The 20,328-nt window shown below is 43.3% G+C and overlaps 1 protein-coding gene and 1 pseudogene across 5 annotated transcripts in view; both read left to right on the top strand.

Moving 5' to 3' along the window:
• The window catches only part of LOC311128656 (ran-binding protein 3-like), a 39,735-nt gene that overhangs the window by 19,073 nt on the left and 334 nt on the right, over window positions 1–20,328 (top strand). The window contains exons 5-14 of one of the 4 annotated variants that reach the window (XR_014613219.1): window positions 1,896–1,958; window positions 3,064–3,129; window positions 3,268–3,365; window positions 4,088–4,185; window positions 6,107–6,179; window positions 6,345–6,429; window positions 6,635–6,756; window positions 6,859–6,979; window positions 7,110–7,463; window positions 8,210–8,411. Coding sequence is in view for 1 of the 4 variants with exons in the window: in XM_084160851.1 (XP_084016977.1) it covers window positions 1,896–1,958; window positions 3,064–3,129; window positions 3,268–3,365; window positions 4,088–4,185; window positions 6,107–6,179; window positions 6,345–6,429; window positions 6,635–6,756; window positions 6,859–6,979; window positions 7,110–7,469; window positions 8,210–8,256 (1,133 nt within the window). In the remaining 3 variants the exon portion in view is untranslated. Of the gene's footprint in view, window positions 1–1,895; window positions 1,959–3,063; window positions 3,130–3,267; window positions 3,366–4,087; window positions 4,186–6,106; window positions 6,180–6,344; window positions 6,430–6,634; window positions 6,757–6,858; window positions 6,980–7,109; window positions 7,470–8,209; window positions 10,764–20,328 lie in introns of those variants that run through there. The other 3 variants (XR_014613220.1, XM_084160851.1, XR_014613218.1) reach the window with 3 other exon arrangements.
• LOC311127427 (outer dense fiber protein 2-like) lies at window positions 14,199–20,327 on the top strand (annotated as a pseudogene). The gene is made up of 2 exons: window positions 14,199–14,274; window positions 19,294–20,327. The product of its transcript is annotated as an outer dense fiber protein 2-like (transcript).

The following is a 20,328-nucleotide window of genomic DNA, read 5'->3' as shown; positions in this document are numbered from 1 at the left end:
GCGGTGTGTTTGGGATCATTGTCATGCTGAAAGACCCAGCCACGTTTCATCTTCACTGCCCTTGCTGATGGAAGGAGGTTTTCACTCAAAATCTCACGATACATGGCCCCATTCATTCTTTCCTTTACATGGATCAGTCGTCCTGGTCCCTTTGTAGAAAAACAGCCCCAAAGCATGATGTTTCCACCCCCATGCTTCACAGTAGGTATGGTGTTCTTTGGATGCAACTCAGCATTCTTTGTCCTCCAAACACGACGAGTTGAGTTTTTAGTCAGCCACCAATTGTGCAAGTTCTCCCACTTAAAAAGACGAGAGAGGCCTGTAATTTTCATCATAGGTACACATCAACTATGACAGATAAATTGAGAATTTTTTTTCCAGAAAATCACATTGTAGGATTTTTTATGAATTTATTTGCAAATTATGGTAGAAAATAAGTATTTGGTCACCTACAAACAAGCAAGATTTCTGGCTCTCACAGACCTGTAACTTCTTCTTTAAGAGGCTCCTCTGTCATCCACTCGTTACCTGTATTAATGGCACCTGTTTGAACTTGTTATCAGTATAAAAGACACCTGTCCACAACCTCAAACAGTCACACTCCAAACTCCACTATGGCCAAGACCAAAGAGCTGTCAAAGGACACCAGAAACAAAATTGTAGACCTGCACCAGGCTGGGAAGACTGAATCTGCAATAGGTAAGCAGCTTGGTTTGAAGAAATCAACTGTGGGAGCAATTATTAGGAAATGGAAGACATACAAGACCACTGATAATCTCCCTCAATCTGGGGCTCCACGCAAGATCTCACCCTGTGGGGTCAAAATGATCACAAGAACGGTGAGCAAAAATCCCAGAACCACACGGGGGGACCTAGTGAATGACCTGCAGAGAGCTGGGACCAAAGTAACAAAGCCTACCATCAGTAACACACTACGCCGCCAGGGACTCAAATCCTGCAGTGCAAGACGTGTCCCCCTGCTTAAGCCAGTACATGTCCAGGCCCGTCTGAAGTTTGCTAGAGTGCATTTGGATGATCCAGAAGAGGATTGGGAGAATGTCATATGGTCAGATGAAACCAAAATAGAACTTTTTGGTAAAAACTCAACTCGTCGTGTTTGGAGGACAAAGAATGCTGAGTTGCATCCAAAGAACACCATACCTACTGTGAAGCATGGGGGTGGAAACATCATGCTTTGGGGCTGTTTTTCTGCAAAGGGACCAGGACGACTGATCCATGTAAAGGAAAGAATGAATGGGGCCATGTATCGTGAGATTTTGAGTGAAAACCTCCTTCCATCAGCAAGGGCATTGAAGATGAAACGTGGCTGGGTCTTTCAGCATGACAATGATCCCAAACACACCGCCCGGGCAACGAAGGAGTGGCTTCGTAAGAAGAATTCAAGGTCCTGGTGTGGCCTAGCCAGTCTCCAGATCTCAACCCCATAGAAAATCTTTGGAGGGAGTTGAAAGTCCGTGTTGCCCAGCGACAGCCCCAAAACATCACTGCTCTAGAGGAGATCTGCATGGAGGAATGGGCCAAAATACCAGCAACAGTGTGTGAAAACCTTGTGAAGACCTTCAGAAAACGTTTGACCTGTGTCATTGCCAACAAAGGGTATATAACAAAGTATTGAGAAACTTTTGTTATTGACCAAATACTTATTTTCCACCATAATTTGCTAATAAATTCATAAAAAATCCTACAATGTGATTTTCTGGATTTTTTTTCCTCATTTTGTCTGTCATAGTTGACGTGTACCTATGATGAAAATTACAGGCCTCTCTCATCTTTTTAAGTGGGAGAACATGCACAATTGGTGGCTGACTAAATACTTTTTTTCCCCACTGTACATGCATTATTTCATACATTGTTTCTCTCTGTGTCTCGGACAGGATCCTGTGACGGCAGTAGACGAGTGCGATCAAGTTCCCTCTCTTTTCCCCCGCCTCCTCCAGGTAAACAAAACTCCCCCCCTACACAAGATTTGTGATCTCTCTTCTCTATCCTTTTGTTTATCGTCTCTCTAAAGGGCCCTACACACTTCACGCAAACTATGAAAGTGCAGCGACAGAGCTTTGTGTGGCTTACATTTGTGGCTTACACCGTGTACAACGCTCTGTTTGCGTGATGTGTGAAGTGGCTGTCCCCTAGGGCAGGGTTCCCAAACATTTTCACACAGGGTCCCACTTCCAGCATTGGGGAACACCCCCCCCCCCCCCCTCTATGGGCACAAGCACTGTTCATGACACGAACTGAATTTAGCAGGTTTAAAGCTTATTTCCTGCAAATATATACATTTTGCCATGTCTAATATGTTTACAAGTGATATTTGAGTGACTAAAAATTACAATAATATCTATAGGCAAAAAAAACGAAATACAAAAACGTTAGCTGACATGGGCTAGTTGATCTGGACATTTCTGACAAGTTATAAATAGCTCTCTAAGGTATGCAGTGACTAACATGACAAGAGGAACTGAGGCACTACCCAATTTCAGTTTGGGAACCACTGCCATAGGGCATACATTTCCCACGCAAATAAGTGGCAACTGAGTCACGTTGCATAATTCCTTGACTCACCTGCAGATGATTGTAGCCTTAATAAAATTGGGATCTTACTGGGATAAAACATCTTCCCATCTATTAAACGAACCGAAGCAGTGCATCATGGTCAAACTCTCTTAAAGGGTTTTCTATCTATGTTCAGTGCCAGTATTCCCTGTAGGTCCATACATTCCAGTCACACCATCCCTGTCAGGGCCTCAGATTCCCAGCAGCCACTTCACAGAAGTCCCTAGTATCTCTTTCCCTTGATCCGTTTCAGTTTCACTCTGTCACTGCAGCCCTCACCTGCTCATCACAAATCACCACCATGACCCCTTATTGCCCATGTGGAAACCTCACTGCTCAGTGTTGGCTATGCATGTTGTATGTTATGTGCCAAGTCTGGCAGTCACATTGACATAAATGTGGCTCACGTTTTAACTTTAACCATATATGATATACTGTATGTCTGTGTGTGTGTGTGTGTAAACACTTCTGATGGATCTCCTCTCCTAGTCTCAAGGTCAAATGTCTTCATGCCCTCAAATCTCTGCAACCGGACCAACATTTCCCCAAACACAGGTTAATTTGTATTCTCTGGTCTTCTGTTTATCTTTTGGTGTGCTGAACTAAAGGACCAATCATATCTGATCGTAAGACTGACTTTAAATGACATCTTTCCCTCTCACACACTCCATCTCTTTCTCTTCCTTTGTGTAGTGTCACCTCTGAACAGTGTCAGAAGGTCATTACTTCAGCCTGCACATCTCCTCACCCCTCAGCCCTGTAACATCTCCTCACAGCCACACCTATCTGAGGTATTCCACAACTCTTTTCGCCCCCCTCACACACCCTCACGTGTCAGTAACGTCCCGTGCTTCTCTCTCTTGACACGAGTCTCACACCCTGGTGTTAGGCTCATGGCTCTGTCCTCCTGAGCTGGTACCTCTGAACACTGGCATACTGGACACCCACGCAGCCCTGCAATCTGCAATGTTTGAATTTAATAATAAAATAATATGCCATTTAGCAGACGCTTTTATCCAAAGCGACTTACAGTCATGCGTGCATACATTTTTGTGTATGGGTGGTCCCGGGGATCGAACCCACTACCTTGGCGTTACAAGCGCCGTGCTCTACCAGCTGAGCTACAGAGGACCACCCAATTTCCAACTTTAATTACTGAACAAGTAATTACTTTATTGCCAGCAGTCTAAAAATGGGAGCATTGCAACACCATGTATAGTTTCGTGAAATGTTAGGCTTAACATGAGTGGTAGGATGCCAGTTTATAAACCCAAACCCCAAAACCGGTTAGAATCTGTCTCAGAATGCTGTAAGACTGAATAGCTTTCTCTCTACTCCCTAACTTGCCACATTAACACAATTATATAATACGTTTTGGCTGCAATTTATTTTATTTTCTATTTACACAAGGGTTGTGTTGAGTTCTTTGACTCAAGCGGCCATTACTGTAATTTATCAGAAATTCAATAGGACTGTAAAATAATAAAGGTTTGCATTGTATTTTGTCCCACAGGTCAGCCATGACCTTTCAGATGATTGCTGCAGCGTCCCAACTGACCGCTCCTCCACTGCGAGTGTATTACATCCGAAGACATCCCCTCAAGTTCAGAGGTATGCAGGGCACCTGGTTTAATATATAATACAGTGGGGGAAAAAAGTATTTAGTCAGCCACCAATTGTGCAAGTTCTCTCACTTAAAAAGATGAGAGAGGCCTGTAATTTTAATCATAGGTACACGTCAACTATGACAGACAAAATTAGAAAAAAAAATCCAGAAAATCACATTGTAGGATTTTTAATGAATTTATTTGCAAATTATGGTGGAAAATAAGTATTTGGTCAATAACAAAAGTTTCTCAATACTTTGTTATATACCCTTTCTTGGCAATGGCACAGGTCAAACGTTTTCTGTAAGTCTTCACAAGGTTTTCACACACTGTTGCTGGTATTTTGGCCCATTTCTCCATGCAGATCTCCTCTAGAGCAGTGATGTTTTGGGGCTGTCGCTGGGCAACACGGACTTTCAACTCCCTCCAAAGATTTTCTATGGGGTTGAGATCTGGAGACTGGCTAGGCCACTCCAGGACCTTGAAATGCTTCTTACGAAGCCACTCCTTCGTTGCCCGGGCGGTGTGTTTGGGATCATTGTCATGCTGAAAGACCCAGCCACGTTTCATCTTCAATGCCCTTGCTGATGGACGGAGGTTTTCACTCAAAATCTCACGATACATGGCCCCATTCATTCTTTCCTTTACACGGATCAGTCGTCCTGGTCCCTTTGCAGAGAAACAGCCCCAAAGCATGATGTGTCCACCCCCATGCTTCACAGTAGGTATGGTGTTCTTTGGATGCAACTCAGCATTCTTTGTCCTCCAAACACGACGAGTTGAGTTTTTACCAAAAAGTCATATTTTGGTTTCATCTGACCATATGACATTCTCCCAATCCTCTTCTGGATCATCCAAATGCACTCTAGCAAACTTCAGACGGGCCTGGACATGTACTGGCTTAAGCAGGGGGCACTGCAGGATTTGAGTCCCTGGCGGCGTAGTGTGTTACTGATGGTAGGCTTTGTTACTTTGGTCCCAGCTCTCTGCAGGTCATTCACTAGGTCCCCCCGGTGTGGTTCTGGGATTTTTGCTCACCATTCTTGTGATCATTTTGACCCCACGGTGTGAGATCTTGCGTGGAGCACCAGATCGAGGGAGATTATCAGTGGTCTTGTATGTCTTCCATTTCCTAACAATTGCTCCCACAGTTGATTTCTTCAAACCAAGCTGCTTACCTATTGCAGATTCAGTCTTCCCAGCCTGGTGCAGGTCTACAATTTTGTTTCTGGTGTCCTTTGAAAGCTCTTTCGTCTTGGCCATAGTGGAGTTCGGAGTGTGACTGTTTGAGGTTGTGGACAGGTGTATTTTATACTGATAACAAGTTTAAACAGGTGCCATTAATACAGGTAACGAGTGGAGGACAGAGGATCCTCTTAAAGAAGAAGTTACAGGTCTGTGAGAGCCAGAAATCTTGCTTGTTTGTAGGTGACCAAATACTTATTTTCCACCATAATTTGCAAATAAATTCATAAAAAATCCTACAATGTGATTTTCTGGATATTTTTTCCTCAATTTGTCTGTCATAGTTGACGTGTACCTATGATGAAAATTACAGGCCTCTCTCATCTTTTTAAGTGGGAGAACTTGCACAATTGGTGGCTGACTAAATACTTTTTTTCCCCACTGTATTAGGGATGTTTCACTGAAGTGATTTTATAGATGTATTTATGGCAGGGTTTAGTTAGTTAAATCAGGGTGGTTAGGGTTACAAGTTTAGTTAGTTAAATCAGGGTGGTTAGGGTTACGAGTTAACTTCCAGTCCAGACCCAGGACTGGACAGCCTTGCTTTAATCTAGAGACCCTGACAGGGTGGTGTTGGGTTTTGTTTCCTCTGCCAGAGCTATGTGGGGTCAGAGACATGGTTTAGTTCCCAGCAGTGATTCTGCTGACCTCTCTGTTGACCTCTGGTTCCCCCTCCACAGATCGAAGGCAGACAGTATTACCTCAGACCGGCTCCAGTTTGTATTTGGGGAAAACATGAGCGCAAGAGTTTTGGTGAGTTCAGGAAACTTTTACTTAAGAACCAATGACATACTTATAAAGTAGCAAGTTTGCATATGATGACTATAACAAATATATTATGTATCACACATGAGTTTAACTGTGTTACAAAATACATAGCATTTACAGAAATACTCGAATTTTCTCGCCCTCATATAGAGACCCCATAAATTGCCCAGCAGTGAACATTCTGATTGCAGCTCTTCTAATTCTGAGTCCTCCACCTTTGAGTCAAGTCATAAAGGTAAATCATTAGGGGCCTCATTGTGTATTTGCATGGGTACACATCTCCAATCCTCAAGGGCTACGGTGTCTACTGGTTTATTGGTCCACCAGACTACGGCCCTAGAGGACTAGAGTTGTGCACCTCGGTTTTAATAGCAATTGACTGCCTCTTAGTGTATGCCTTTCAGAACTGCAGCTGAAGTGCTGTCTGTGTTTGCTGACAGGTGCTGTGTGGAGCAGTCTGAGGGAGTCTGCTGCAGCTTACACAGCGTCCTGTGGGAGGCAGCGTGTGCTCAGGCGGGTTCAGGTGTTCACTGGGGAGGAGAAGGAGAGCAATGTGGTCCAGGTGAGGACATGTTATGTTGAAATAGGAAATGTTCAATATGCCTTCTCATATTGCTAGAGCGGTGATAGTGATGTACCTTTTTAAATACCTTTTTTCTTTTAGCTGACCTGCAGACTGTTTGTCCTGGAAAAGGGAACTCAGGCATGGACTGAGCGAGGGAGAGGAGTCCTGCGACTCAATGATCTAACATCAGGGACCAAAGGAGGGCTGCAGTCCAGGATAGGTTAGTTTACCATGAAGGAGACTACTATTCCCCTCACTCTGACCAACATCCACACGTCTTTCTGTGATTCTTTCTCATCCTCAGTATATCTCATATTTCTGTCACACCTGCCTCCCTCTGATCAAAACAGTGATGAGGCACCAGGGCAGTCTCAAGGTCATTCTCAACACTAAGCTCTGGCCACACACACACCTGCGTCGCCCCGCCCGTCGGAACCTCCAGGTGACGGCCACCGACGTGGAGACTCAGGCAGTCCGGGTGTTCCTCGTCCAGGCCAGCGCCAGGGACGTGGCTCGCCTCTACGTAGCCATACACCATCGGCTGGTAGCACTACGGGCCAGTGTTGCTGAGAGGGAGGCAGGGGCTGCAGTGGGCAGGACCAGGGAGGGACACCGCAACAGTGAGAATGAGGAAGAGGAGGAGCAGGAAGAGCAGAGACAACGGCAAGAAAGAGAAGGGCTGCTAGTGACACGATTGCGACCTGGTAAGAGTGAGTAGAAACAGGGATAAAGATGTACTCTAACATACAGTTATCTGAGATTATCCCTTGCTCTTTCATCCACTCACTTGTATAGCTATGACTAAATCCAATGTTTAGCTCATTGTGTTAAAAAAACATGGGTTTGGAAATTGTTTGCATAGTTTGAGTAAGGAAAAACTCGTCCTCCAGTGCATGTCACTAATCCCCAGTCCATGTTCCAGAGGGAGGGAGCTGTTAGCAGGTGGTAGTCTCTCACAGACCCCACATAAAACAGAGTAACAGATGGATCCCCCATCATGGTGGATTACATTCCTTAAAGTCCCAGGCCTACAAAATATTAGCTATTTTTTTTAAACCATTATGAAAAAGAGAAGAGAACACTAGAGAAGAGAACTACGTCTTGCTGTTTATTCAAAACAATAGTCCACTTGTTATTCCTTGCAACAACTTCTCCTTCAGCCTCTTTGAACTTGCATGTCAACAAGACGCCTAAAGATTAAGCTAAAATTAGCCCCATATAACCTACCCCTGCATTCCAGTGGTGGGCAATTTATGTCCTCTGGAGCAACAACATATGTGCTGTCCCTGTAAAAACTCAGTAGAGACCTACATGACATGAAAATGCATCCTGAACCCCTAACATTTCCTCATTGTGCATTTACCTGAGAAAACATAGAGCTACTGTGTTAAAATTACAGTTTATTTCACTTACACACCTGTTATAATCTGTCTGTCTCTCTCCTTTGCAGTGGTTTGTGATTGGATACACAGTAAACCCAGTTCGGATTCTTGGTGACATTACATTATATCCTGACCTGGACCATGCAACAGTTTGTGGAGTCATCACATCTGAACAGAACTTTTAGCCATCATGGAACAGTGGGACAAAACATCAAGAGACAGCTTTCAAAAATGCCTTTTGCCAAAGGAAGATACAGTACATGACCAAAGGTATGTGGACACCTGCTCGTCGAACATCTCATTCCAAAATCATGGGCATTGATATGGAGTTGGTCCCCCTTTGCTGCTATAACAGCCTCCACACTTCTGGGAAGACTTTCCACTAGATGTTGGAACATTGCTGCGGGGACTTGCTTCCATTCAGCCACAAGAGCATTAGTGAGGTCGGGCACTAATGTTGGGCGATTACGCCTGGCTCGCAATCAGTGTTCCAATTCTTCCCAAAGGTGATGGGTGGGGTTGAGGTCAGGGCTTTTTGCAGGCCAGTCAAGTTTTTCCACACCGAACTCGGCGAACCATTCTGTATGGACCTTGCTTTGTGCACGGGGGCATTATCATGCTGAAACAGGAAAGGACCTTCCCCAAACTGTTGCCACTAAGTTGGAAGCACAGAATGGTCTAGAATGTCATTGTATGCTGTAGCGTTAAGATTTTCCTTCACTGGAACTAAGGGGCCTAGCCCGTATCATGAAAAACAGCCCCAGAACAATATTCCTCCTCCACCAAACTTTACAGTTGGCACTATGCATTCCGGCAAGTAGCGTTCTCCTGGCATCCGCCAAAGCCAGATTCGTCCGTCGGACTGCCAGATGGTGAAGCGTGATTCATCACTCCAGAGAATGCGTTTCCACTGCTCCAGAATCCAATGGCAGCGAGCTTTACACCACTCCAACCAACGCTTGGCATTGCGCATGGTGATCTTAGGCTTGTGTGTGGCAGCTCGGCCATGGAAACCCATTTCATGAAGCTCCCGATGAACAGTTCTTGTGCTGACGTTGCTTCCAGAGGCAGTTTGGAACTCGGTAGTGAGTGTTGCAACCGAGGACGATGCCGTTCAGCGGTCCCGTTCTGTGAGCTTGTGTGGCCTACCACTTCACGGCTGAGCCGTTGTTACTCCTAGACCAGGGTTCCCCAACTGGCGGGTGGTTTTATTTGGCCCTCCAAGTTTTCTGAGCCCAAAGAAAAAACATTTAAAAAATATACAGACATTTTAAAATTAATTTAAAATTCATTGTTGGAAATAAAAGACTGTAAAAACACCAGGAAATCAGCTCCAATTGATTTCAATTTTGGAAATCTGTTCCCAAGTATTCCTACGCGTAATATAGAGACAAATGTAAGCAAGGCTTGAAATTATTGTTTTAGTCAAATATTATATATGTTTGGGATTCTTGCGATCAATTTGCAGTCTACAATTGATCTGTAATCATGACCTGGCCCCCCGACCATCTGCTCCAGAAAACATTGGCCCGCGGCTGAATCTAGTTGATGTTCCCTGTCCTATACGTTTCCACTTCACAATAACAGCACTTACAGTTGACAGGGCAGCTCTAGAAGGGAAGAAATGTGATGAACTGACTTGCTGGAAAGGTGGCATCCTATGACGGTGCCATGTTGAAAGTCTCTGAAATCTTCAGTAAGGCCATTCTACTGCCAATGTTTGTCTATGGAGATTGCATGGCTGTGTGCTTGATTGTATACACCTGTCAGCAATGGGTGTGGCTGAAATAACCGAATCCACATATGTGAAGGGGTGTCCTCATACTTTTGTATATATAGTGTACCTTTGTGTTTTCATGTGTTGACAGATAATTATATTGCTGTACTTAGTTTTATACTTTATCTAATTGTGGCAGTGTGCAAGGGGAGGGTATATTGCCACATTATGACAGAGGGAACCTAGATGTAATGACTGATTTAAAAACGTTTTTTTATGTGGTTATTTTATTATGCATTTACAATGAATCCACATGTTCATGCAAGTGCTATTTGTGGCTGAGGCACCCACATTAAACTTACTGGAAACCTATTTGGAATATTTCAAAAATATTTTGTCCTTCTATATCTATTTTTGAAAAACTGTTAAACTATTTTTAGGTCTTTCACTACAAATAAAATAGAATATGTCTCTACTTATTTCAGCTGTGAAACAAACAAAATAGCTGTTTTGTTAGCTATTTCATTTATACAGTACCTTATTGGCATAAACAACAATCACAAGGCTGTGTGATACACTTACCTTTCTGCACAGTACTAAATGCATTTTTCTGCGTACCTCTATTTGCTGCAAATTTGAGTTAACATTTCAATGTTTTTAATGGATTTTAAGTTCTGATACCCAGTGTATTGTCATCAGAAATTTACTTAAGGGTCATGTGAATAAAAGCAAACATGACAAGCATCTAGTTCATATATTTTGATTTGTATACAGTGCATTTGGAAAGTATTCAGACCCTTTCGCGTTTTCCACAATATGTTATGTTACCGCCTTATTCTAAAATGGATTAAATTGTTTTTTCCCCCTCATTAATCTACACACAATACCCCATTATGAAAAAGCAAAAACAGATTTTAGAATTTTTTGCACATTTATTAAGAATAAAAAACAGATATCATATTTACATAAGTATTCAGACCAATTACTCAGTACTTTGTTGAAGCACCTTTGGCAGCTATTACAGCCTCGAGTCTTCTTGGGTATGACGCTACAAGCTTGGCACACATGTATTTGGGGAGTTTCTCCCATTCTTCTCTGCAGATCCTCTCAAGCTCGGTCAGGTTGGATGGGGAGCGTCGCTGCACAGCTATTTTCAGGTCTCTACAGAGATGTTCGATCGGGTTCAAGTCCGGGCTCTGGCTGGGCCACTCAAGGATATTCAGAGACCCGAAGCCACTCCTGCGTTGTCTTGGCTGTGTGCTTAGGGTCATTGTCCTGTTGGAAGGTGAACCTTCGCCCCAGTCTGAGGTCCTGACCACTGGAGGAGGTTTTCATCAAGGATCTCTCTTTACTTTGCTCCGTTCATCTTTCCCTTGATCCTGGATGGTCTCCCAGTCCCTGCCACTGATGATGCTGCCACCAACATGCTTCACCGTAGGGATGGTGCCAGGTTTCCTCCAGACGTGATGCTTGGCATTCAGGCCAAAGAGTACAATCTTGGTTTCATCAGACCAGAGAATCTTGTTTCTCATGGTCTGAGAGTCCTTTAGGTGCCTTTTGGCAAACTCCAAGCGGGAGGTCATGTGCCTTTTACTGAGGAGTAGCTTCCGTCTGGCCACTCTACCATAAAGGCCTTATTGGTGGAGTGCTGCAGAGATGGTTGTCTTTCTGGAAGGTTCTCCCATCTCCACAGAGGAACTCTGTCAGAGTGACCATCAGGTTCTTTGTCACCTCCCTGACCAAGGCCTTTCTCCCCGGATTGCTCAGTTTGGCCGGGCAGCCAGCTCTAGGAAGAGTCTTGGTGGTTCCAAACTTCTTCCATTTAATAATGATGGAGGCCACTGTGTTCTTGGGGACCTTCAGTGCCGCATAAATGTTTTGGGGACCTTCAGTGCTGCAGAAATGTTTTGGTACCCTTCCCCAGATCTGTGCCTCGACACAATCCTGTATCGGAGCTCTACGGACAATTCCTTCGACCTCATGGCTTGGTGTTTGCTCTGACATGCACTGTCTTATATAGACAGGTGTGTGCCTTTCCAAATCATAATAATAATATGCCATTTAGCAGACGCTTTTATCCAAAGCGACTTACAGTCATGTGTGCATAAATTTTTTTTAACGTATGGGTGGTCCCAGGGATCGAACCCACTACCCTGGCATTACAAGCGCCATGCTCTACCAATTGAGCTACAGAGGACCACAATCATGTCCAATCAATTGAATTTACCACAAGTGGACTCCAATCAAGTTGTAGAAACATCTCAAGGATGATCAATGGAAACAGGATGCACCTGAGCTCAATTTTGAGTCTCATAGCAAAGGGTATGAATACTTATGTAAATAAGGTATTTCTGTTTTAGATTTTTTATAAATTAGCAAACATTTCTAAAAGCCTGTTTTCACTTTGTCATTATGGGGTATTGTGTGTAGATAGACGAAAAACATTGATTTAATACATTTTAGAATAAGGCTGTAACGTAACAAAATGTGGAAAATGGGAAGGGGTCTGAATACTTTCCAAATGCGCTGTACATATAGTCATTGAACACTGGTCACTTTAATAATGTTTATAACACCAACAACAGCTTGGAAAATTCCAGAAAATGATGTCATGGCTTTAGAAGCTTCTGATAGGCTAATTGACATCATTTGAGTCAATTGGAGGTGTACCTGTGGATGTATTTCAAGGCCTACCTTCAAATTCAGTGCCTCTTTGCTTGACATCATGGGAAAATCAAAAGAAATCAGCCAAGACCTCAGAAAAAACATTGTAGACCTCCACAAGTCTGGTTCATTCTTGGGAGCAATTTCCAAACACCTGAAGGTACCACGTTCATCTGTACAAACAATAGTACGCAAGTATAAACACCATAGGACCACGCAGCCATCGTACCGCTCAGGAAGGAGACTCATTCTGTCTCCTAGAGATGAACGTACTTTGGTGCTAAAAGTGCAAATCAATCCCAGAACAACAGTAAAGGACCTTGTGAAGATGCTGGAGGAAACAGGTACAAAAGTATCTATATTCACAGTAAAACGAGTCCTATATCGACATAACCTGAAAGGCCGCTCAGCAAGGAAGAAGCCACTGCTCCAAAACCGCCATAGAAAAGCCCGACTACGCTTTGCAACTGCACATGGGGACAAATATTGTACTTTTTGGAGAAATGTCCTCTGGTCTGATTAATCAAAAATAGAACTGTTTGGCCATAATGACCATCGTTATGTTTGGAGGAAAAAGGGTAATGCTTGCAAGCTGAAGAACACCATCCCAACCGTGAAGCACGGGGGTGGCAGCATCATGCTGTGAGGGTGCTTTAGTGCAGGAGGGACTGGTGCACTTCACAAAATAGATGGCATCATGAGGAAGGAAAATTATGTGGATATATTGAAGCAACATCTCAAGACATCAGTCAGGAAGTTAAAGCTTGGTCGCAAATGGTTCTTCCAAATGGACAATGACCCCAAGCATACTTCCAAAGTTGTGGCAAAATGGCTTAAGGACAACAAAGTTAAGGTATTGGAGTGGCCATCATAAAGCCCTGACCTCAATCCTATAGAACATTTGTGGGCAGAACTGAAAAAGCGTGTGCGAGCAAGGAAGCCTACAAACCTGACTCAGTTACACCAGCTCTGTCAGGAGGAATGGGCCAAAATGTACCCAACTTATTGTGGGAAGCTTGTGGAACAATTTAAAGTCAATGCTACCAAATACTAATTGAGTGTATGTAAACTTCTGACCCACTGGGAATGTGATGAACGAAATAAAAGCTGAAATAAATCATTCTCTACTATTATTCTATTATTCTGACATTTCACATTCTTAAAATAAAGTGGTGATCCTAACTGACCTAAGACAGGGAATTTTTACTAGGGTTAAATGTCAGGAATTGTGAAAAACTGAGTTTAAATGTATTTGGCTAAGGTGTATGTAAACTTCCGACTTCAACTTTATATATTCATATTCCGGACTTTATATTTGTTCTGATATTTCTTAATTTCTTAATTTTTTGGGTGTATTTTTACGTATGGGTGGTCCCGGGGATCGAACCCACTACCCTGGCATTACAAGCGCCATGCTCTACCAATTGAGCTACAGAGGATATTACTGCACTGCTGGGTATTACTGCACTTTTGAATCTAGAGAAACAAGCATTTCACTGCACCTGCGATAACATATGCAAATGTGTGTACGCAACCAATCAACTTTGATTTGATTTAGCCAGCTAGTTTAGGCAGGATAAATTGGTACAACGAGCTCGGGCCTAGTCCTAGTCTCTTTCGGACACTAGTAGACTCCTCTTCAAAACAACTAAGGTATAATCTTCTTCTATGGTATTATGGCGGTCCGCAAACCTATGTTCGAGGTGCATGCCACCACCTACTGTGTGGGCTGTGTCAGCTTACTGTTCTGGAGTGTGAAGTAATTACACTTTGTGACACAAAAAGGAAAGGGAAAAAAGGACGAAAACAAATAAAATAATAATATTGCCCTACCAACTAACCCGACACCCATTAAAATCTCACCACTATTCCACTAATTTGGCCCTATCTGATCCTACACCAGGCCGGCAGCCTGGGAGGACTGGACACTATCGTTCAACTTACCATGTAACTGCAGTAAAATCTCGTACACCCAAGTATTTCTCTACAGCTGCCACCACAACATCTATTTTCTGTGATTTACGTTCCATTTCTGCGGTACAGTTGATAACAATTGCTATGAACGCTAAGAAACCAACCTTGCTGAAGCACGTTATTCCTACCACTCTCTATTGGCCTTGGCCTACTCACAGGGATCCTCTAGGATCCCTCGCCCTGGACCCATCTTCCTCTACTACACAGTGGTTTAATTCTTCTTCGTGAGGTTTAATGGCGGTTGGCATCGAATATGTTGCATTACCACCCACAACTGAACTATAGTATGAATCCATTACACTTTATGATGCAAAATGGGGAACTGGGAAGAAGAAAAAAAAAAAAGAAAAAAAAAAGTATATATATAATAATAATATATTTTTTATTACCCTACCAACTAACCCTATACTCATTAAAACCCATCACCTTATTCCACTACTTTAACCCTATCTGATCCTACCCCAGGCCAACGGCCTGAGAGGATGGGACACTACCACTCAACAAACGCTGTAACTCTTCTGAAGTCAAATCTCGTACCACCAAGTACTTCTCTGCAGCTGCAACCACAACATCTATTTTCTGTGATTTACATTCCATTTCTGCAGTATGGTTGATAACCACTTCTATGATCGCTAAGAAGCAACCTTACTGAAACAGATATCACTCATTGGCCTATCCCTCTGTTCTGGCACAGATCTACTATTCACAGGAGTCCTCTCAGAATCGCTCACCCTTGATCCACCCTCTTCTACTTTCTTCACTGCCTCAGCATACGACACATGCACTACTCTGACCCTGGCAAATGAGGTATAAATCTTCTTCTTCTTCTATGATATAATGGCGGTCCGCAAACAAACGTTAAAGGTGCATGCCGCCACCTACTGTGCTGGAGTGTGTGGTCAACCATGGTTTACAAAATTTCTAAATCCTCCTACCTCACTCAGTACTTCTGAGAAAATTAAAAAGAGCCCTACTAACTTCTAATAGACCCTCCCCCATCCCCAAAATCCCCTCCAACCCCCCCCCCCCCCCCCAACCCCGTCCAACCTCAACGACCCTACACTTCAATCTTTCTCTCTCTTCAACATACAGTGGGGGAAAAAAGTATTTAGTCAGCCACCAATTGTGCAAGTTCTCCCACTTGAAAAGATGAGAGAGGCCTGTAATTTTCATCATAGGTACACGTCAACTATGACAGACAAATGAGGGAAAAAAAATCCAGAAAATCACATTGTAGTATTTTTTATGAATTTATTTGCAAATTATGGTGGAAAATAAGTATTTGGTCAATAACAAAAGTTTCTCAATACTTTGTTATATACCCTTTGTTGGCAATGACACAGGTCAAATGTTTTCTGTAAGTCTTCACAAGGTTTTGACACACTGTTGCTGGTATTTTGGCCCATTCCTCCATGCAGATCTCCTCTAGAGCAGTGATGTTTTGGGGCTGTCGCTAGGCAACACAGACTTTCAACTCCCTCCAAAGATTTTCTATGGGGTTGAGATCTGGAGACTGGCTAGGCCACTCCAGGACCTTGAAATGCTTCTTACGAAGCCACTCCTTCGTTGCCCGGGCGGTGTGTTATGGGATCATTGTCATGCTGAAAGACCCAGCCACGTTTCATCTTCAATGCCCTTGCTGATGGAAGGAGGTTTTCACTCAAAATCCCACGATACATGGCCCCATTCATTCTTTCCTTTACACGGATCAGTCGTCCTGGTCCCTTTGCAGAGAACAAGCCCCAAAGCATGATGTTTCCACCCCCATGCTTCACAGTAGGTATGGTGTTCTTTGGATGCAACTCAGCATTCTTTGTCCTCCAAACATGACGAGTTGAGTTTTTACCAAAAAGTTATATTTTGGTTTCATCTGACCATATGACATTCTCCCAATCCTCTTCTGGATCATCCAAATGCACTCTAGCAAACTTCAGACGGGCCTGGACATGTACTGGCTTAAGCAGGGGGACACGTCTGGCACTGCAGGATTTGAGTCCCTGGCGGCGTAGTGTGTTACTGATGGTAGGCTTTGTTACTTTGGTCCCAGCTCTCTGCAGGTCATTCACTAGGTCCCCCCGTGTGGTTCTGGGATTTTTGCTCACCGTTCTTGTGATCATTTTGACCCCACGGGGTGAGATCTTGCGTGGAGCCCCAGATCGAGGGAGATTATCAGTGGTCTTGTATGTCTTCCATTTCCTAATAATTGCTCCCACAGTTGATTTCTTCAAACCAAGCTGCTTACCTATTGCAGATTCAGTCTTCCCAGCCTGGTGCGGGTCTCCAATTTTGTTTCTGGTGTTCTTTGACAGCTCTTTGGTCTTGGCCATAGTGGAGTTTGGAGTGTGACTGTTTGAGGTTGTGGACAGGTGTCTTTTATACTGATAACAAGTTCAAACAGGTGCCATTAATACAGGTAACGAGTGGAGGACAGAGGAGCCTCTTAAAGAAGAAGTTACAGGTCTGTGAGAGCCAGAAATCTTGCTTGTTTGTAGATGACCAAATACTTATTTTCCACCATAATTTGCAAAAAAATTCATTAAAAATCCTACAATGTGATTTTCTGGATTTTTTTCCCTCAATTTGTCTGTCATAGTTGACGTGTACCTATGATGAAAATTACAGGCCTCTTTCATCTTTTTAAGTGGGAGAACTTGCAAAATTGGTGGCTGACTAAATACTTTTTTCCCCCACTGTACTTACAACACTATATTAACACATGCTCCACCGTTTCATCAACCATACAATCCAGACACAAACCATTCACATGCTTGCCAACCAGATGTAATGATGAGTTCAATGTACAATGTCCTAAGTGCAATCGAGCAAACACCACCTCTTCCTTCCTAATCTGACCTTTGAATCTTGGTCCACCGACCTTTCTTGGAGGGCATATACAGATGAAGTCGGAAGTTTACATACACCTTAGCCAAATATATTTAAACTCAGTTTTCAAAATTCCTGACATTTAATCCTAGTGAAAATTCCCTGTCTTAGGTCATTTAGGATCACCACTTTATTTTAAGAATGTGAAATGTCAGAATAATAGTAGAGAGAATGATTTATTTCAGCTTTTATTTCTTTCATCACATTCCCAGCGGGTCAGAAGTTTACATACACTCAATTAGTATTTGGTAGTATTGCCTTTAAATTGTTTAACTTGGGTCAAACGTTTCAGGTAGCCTTCCACAAGCTTCCCACAATAAGTTGGGTGAATTTTGGCCCGCTCGTCCTGACAGAGCTGGTGTAACTGAGTCAGGTTTGTAGGCCTCCTTGCTCGCACACGCTTTTTCAGTTCTGTCCACACATTTTCTATTGGATTGAGATCAGGGCTTTGTGATGGCCACTCCAGTACCTTGACTGTTGTCCTTAAGCAATTTTGCTACAACTTTGGAAGTATGCATGGGGTCATTGTCCATTTGGAAGACCCATTTGCGACCAAGCTTTAACTTCTTGACTCATGTCTTGATATGTTGCTTCAATATATCCACATAATTTTCCTTCCTCATGAAGCCATCTATTTTGTGAAGTGCACCAGTCCCTCCTGCAGCAAAGCACCCCCACAGCATGATACTGCCACCCCCGTGTTTCACGGTTGGGATGGTGTCCTTCGGCTTGCAAGCAACCCCCTTTTTCCTTCAAACATAATGATGGTCATTATGGCCAAACAGTTGTATTTTTGATTAATCAGACCAGAGGACATTTCTCCAAAAAGTATGATCTTTGTCCCCATGTGCAGATGCAAACCGTAGTCTGCATTTTTTATGGCGGTTTTGGAGAAGTGGCTTCTTCCTTGCTGAGCGGCCTTTCAGGTTATGTCGATATAGGACTCGTTTTACTGTGGATATAGATACTTTTGTACCGGTTTCCTCCAGCATCTTCACAAGGTCCTTTGCTGTTGTTCTGGGATTGATTTGCACTTTTCGCACCAAATTACATTCATCTCTAGGAGACAACGCGTCTCCTTCCTGAGCGGTATGACGGCTGCGTGGTCCCATGGTGTTTATACTTGCGTACTATTGTTTATACAGATGAATGTGGTACCTTCAGGCGTTTGGAAATTGCTCCCAATGACGAACCAGAGTTGTGGAGGTCTACAATTATTTTTCTGAGGTCTTGGCTGATTTCTTTTGATTTTCCCATGATGTCAAGCAAAGAGGCACTGAGTTTGAAGGTAGGCCTTGAAATACATCCACAGGTACACCTCCAATTGACTCAAATGATGTCAATTAGCCTATCAGAAGCTTCTAAAGCCATGACATCATTTTTTGGAATTTTCCTTTGCTGTTTAAAGGCACAGTCAACTTAGTGTATGTAAACTTCTGACCCACTGGAATTGTGATACAGTGAATTATAAGTGAAATAATCTGTCTGTAAACAATTGTTGGAAAAATTACTTGTGTCATGCGCAAAGTAGATCTCCTAACCGACTTGCCAAAACCATAGTTTGTTAACAAGAAATTTGTGGAGTGGTTGAAAAACGAGTTTAAATGACTCCAACCTAAGTGTATGTAAACTTCCTACTGCCACACATCTATCAAAATGGCTCTGATCTTACATTTGGCCTCACCTCTACCCAGTGGAATATTAAATTCAATTATATATCGTTTCAAAGCCCTTTTGGCTAACTGGTCTACAATTGTATTCCCTTCCACACCCGAATGTGCTGAGACCCAGCAGAATCTCACTACTACACCCAGTCTCTCAATTCTCCATAATAACATTAGTACCTCCAATAGTAAGTCACTCCTATTAGATTTACCAGATGATAAGCTATTCAATATAGACAAAGATTCTGAGCATACCATAAATTGAGAGTGGCCCAGGAAGAGACACACACTCAGGAGAGGAGAAACACTGAGCAAAACAACACCCTGTCTGAACTCAGACACAAGGTGGAACAACAGGGATGTTGGGTGGAGACTTTTCAAGAGAAGAATTTGCTTCTGGTGGAGGAGCACAAAAATCTGCAGCAGAAGATGGAGAGTATAGAGAGGAAACTGGAGGAGGCAAACTTGCAGAACAGAGATATGGTCCATGTAATTGGCAAGCGTAAGAGACTATCCACAGCACCCAGAAACAGCTGGAGGAGCGGGCCCGGGAGTGCAGCATCCTCTCCAAGCAGCTGGAGCAGGCCTTCGAAGATGGACAGAGACAGGCGGATCAGAGCCTGGAGCGGGCTTTATTCAAAGAGAGGTCCATCCAGGCCAAGGCTCTGGACCTGGAGAGCCAACTGGGCCTCAGAAGGACAGAGCTCAGTCAGTTACGCAGAAGCAAAGAGGATATGGAGCGACGATTCCAGAATCAGTTGAAGAACATGAAGGAGAGACTGGAACAATCTGACTCTACCAACCGCAGCCTGCAGAATTATGTTCAGTTTCTCAAAGCTTCATATAGTAATGTGTTTGGTGACTCTGTGCTATCAAGTGGTCCTCTGTAGCTCAATTGGTAGAGCATGGCGCTTGTAACGCCAGGGTAGTGGGTTCGATCCCCGGGACCACCCATACGTAAAAATGTATGCACATATGACTGTAAGTCGCTTTGGATAAAAGCGTCTGCTAAATGGCATATTATTATTAATTCTAACAGGTTGTACGTCCCCCACCCACTGGAGGGCAACTACTATCGCCAACAGTTCAACTGAGTATACTGACAGTTCATCTGTTAGTCTTCTACATATCTGCACATTAAATTCAGGAACGTAAACGCCTGCTCCTGTGCGCCCACTATCTGGGTCTGTGAAAAGCGGTAAAAAAGCATAAAAACGTATACTAATGTAATTGTCAACCAGTTTCCCTATATCACTGACTTCTGACAAATCTTTCCTTTTCTCTA

The sequence above is a fragment of the Coregonus lavaretus genome, assembly GCF_964263955.1.
Source record: "Coregonus lavaretus genome assembly, chromosome: 4".
NCBI classification, from domain to species: Eukaryota; Metazoa; Chordata; class Actinopteri; order Salmoniformes; family Salmonidae; genus Coregonus; species Coregonus lavaretus.
The sequence above is the reverse complement of the archived record's forward strand: the minus strand, read 5'-3'. Positions and strand labels throughout refer to the sequence as shown.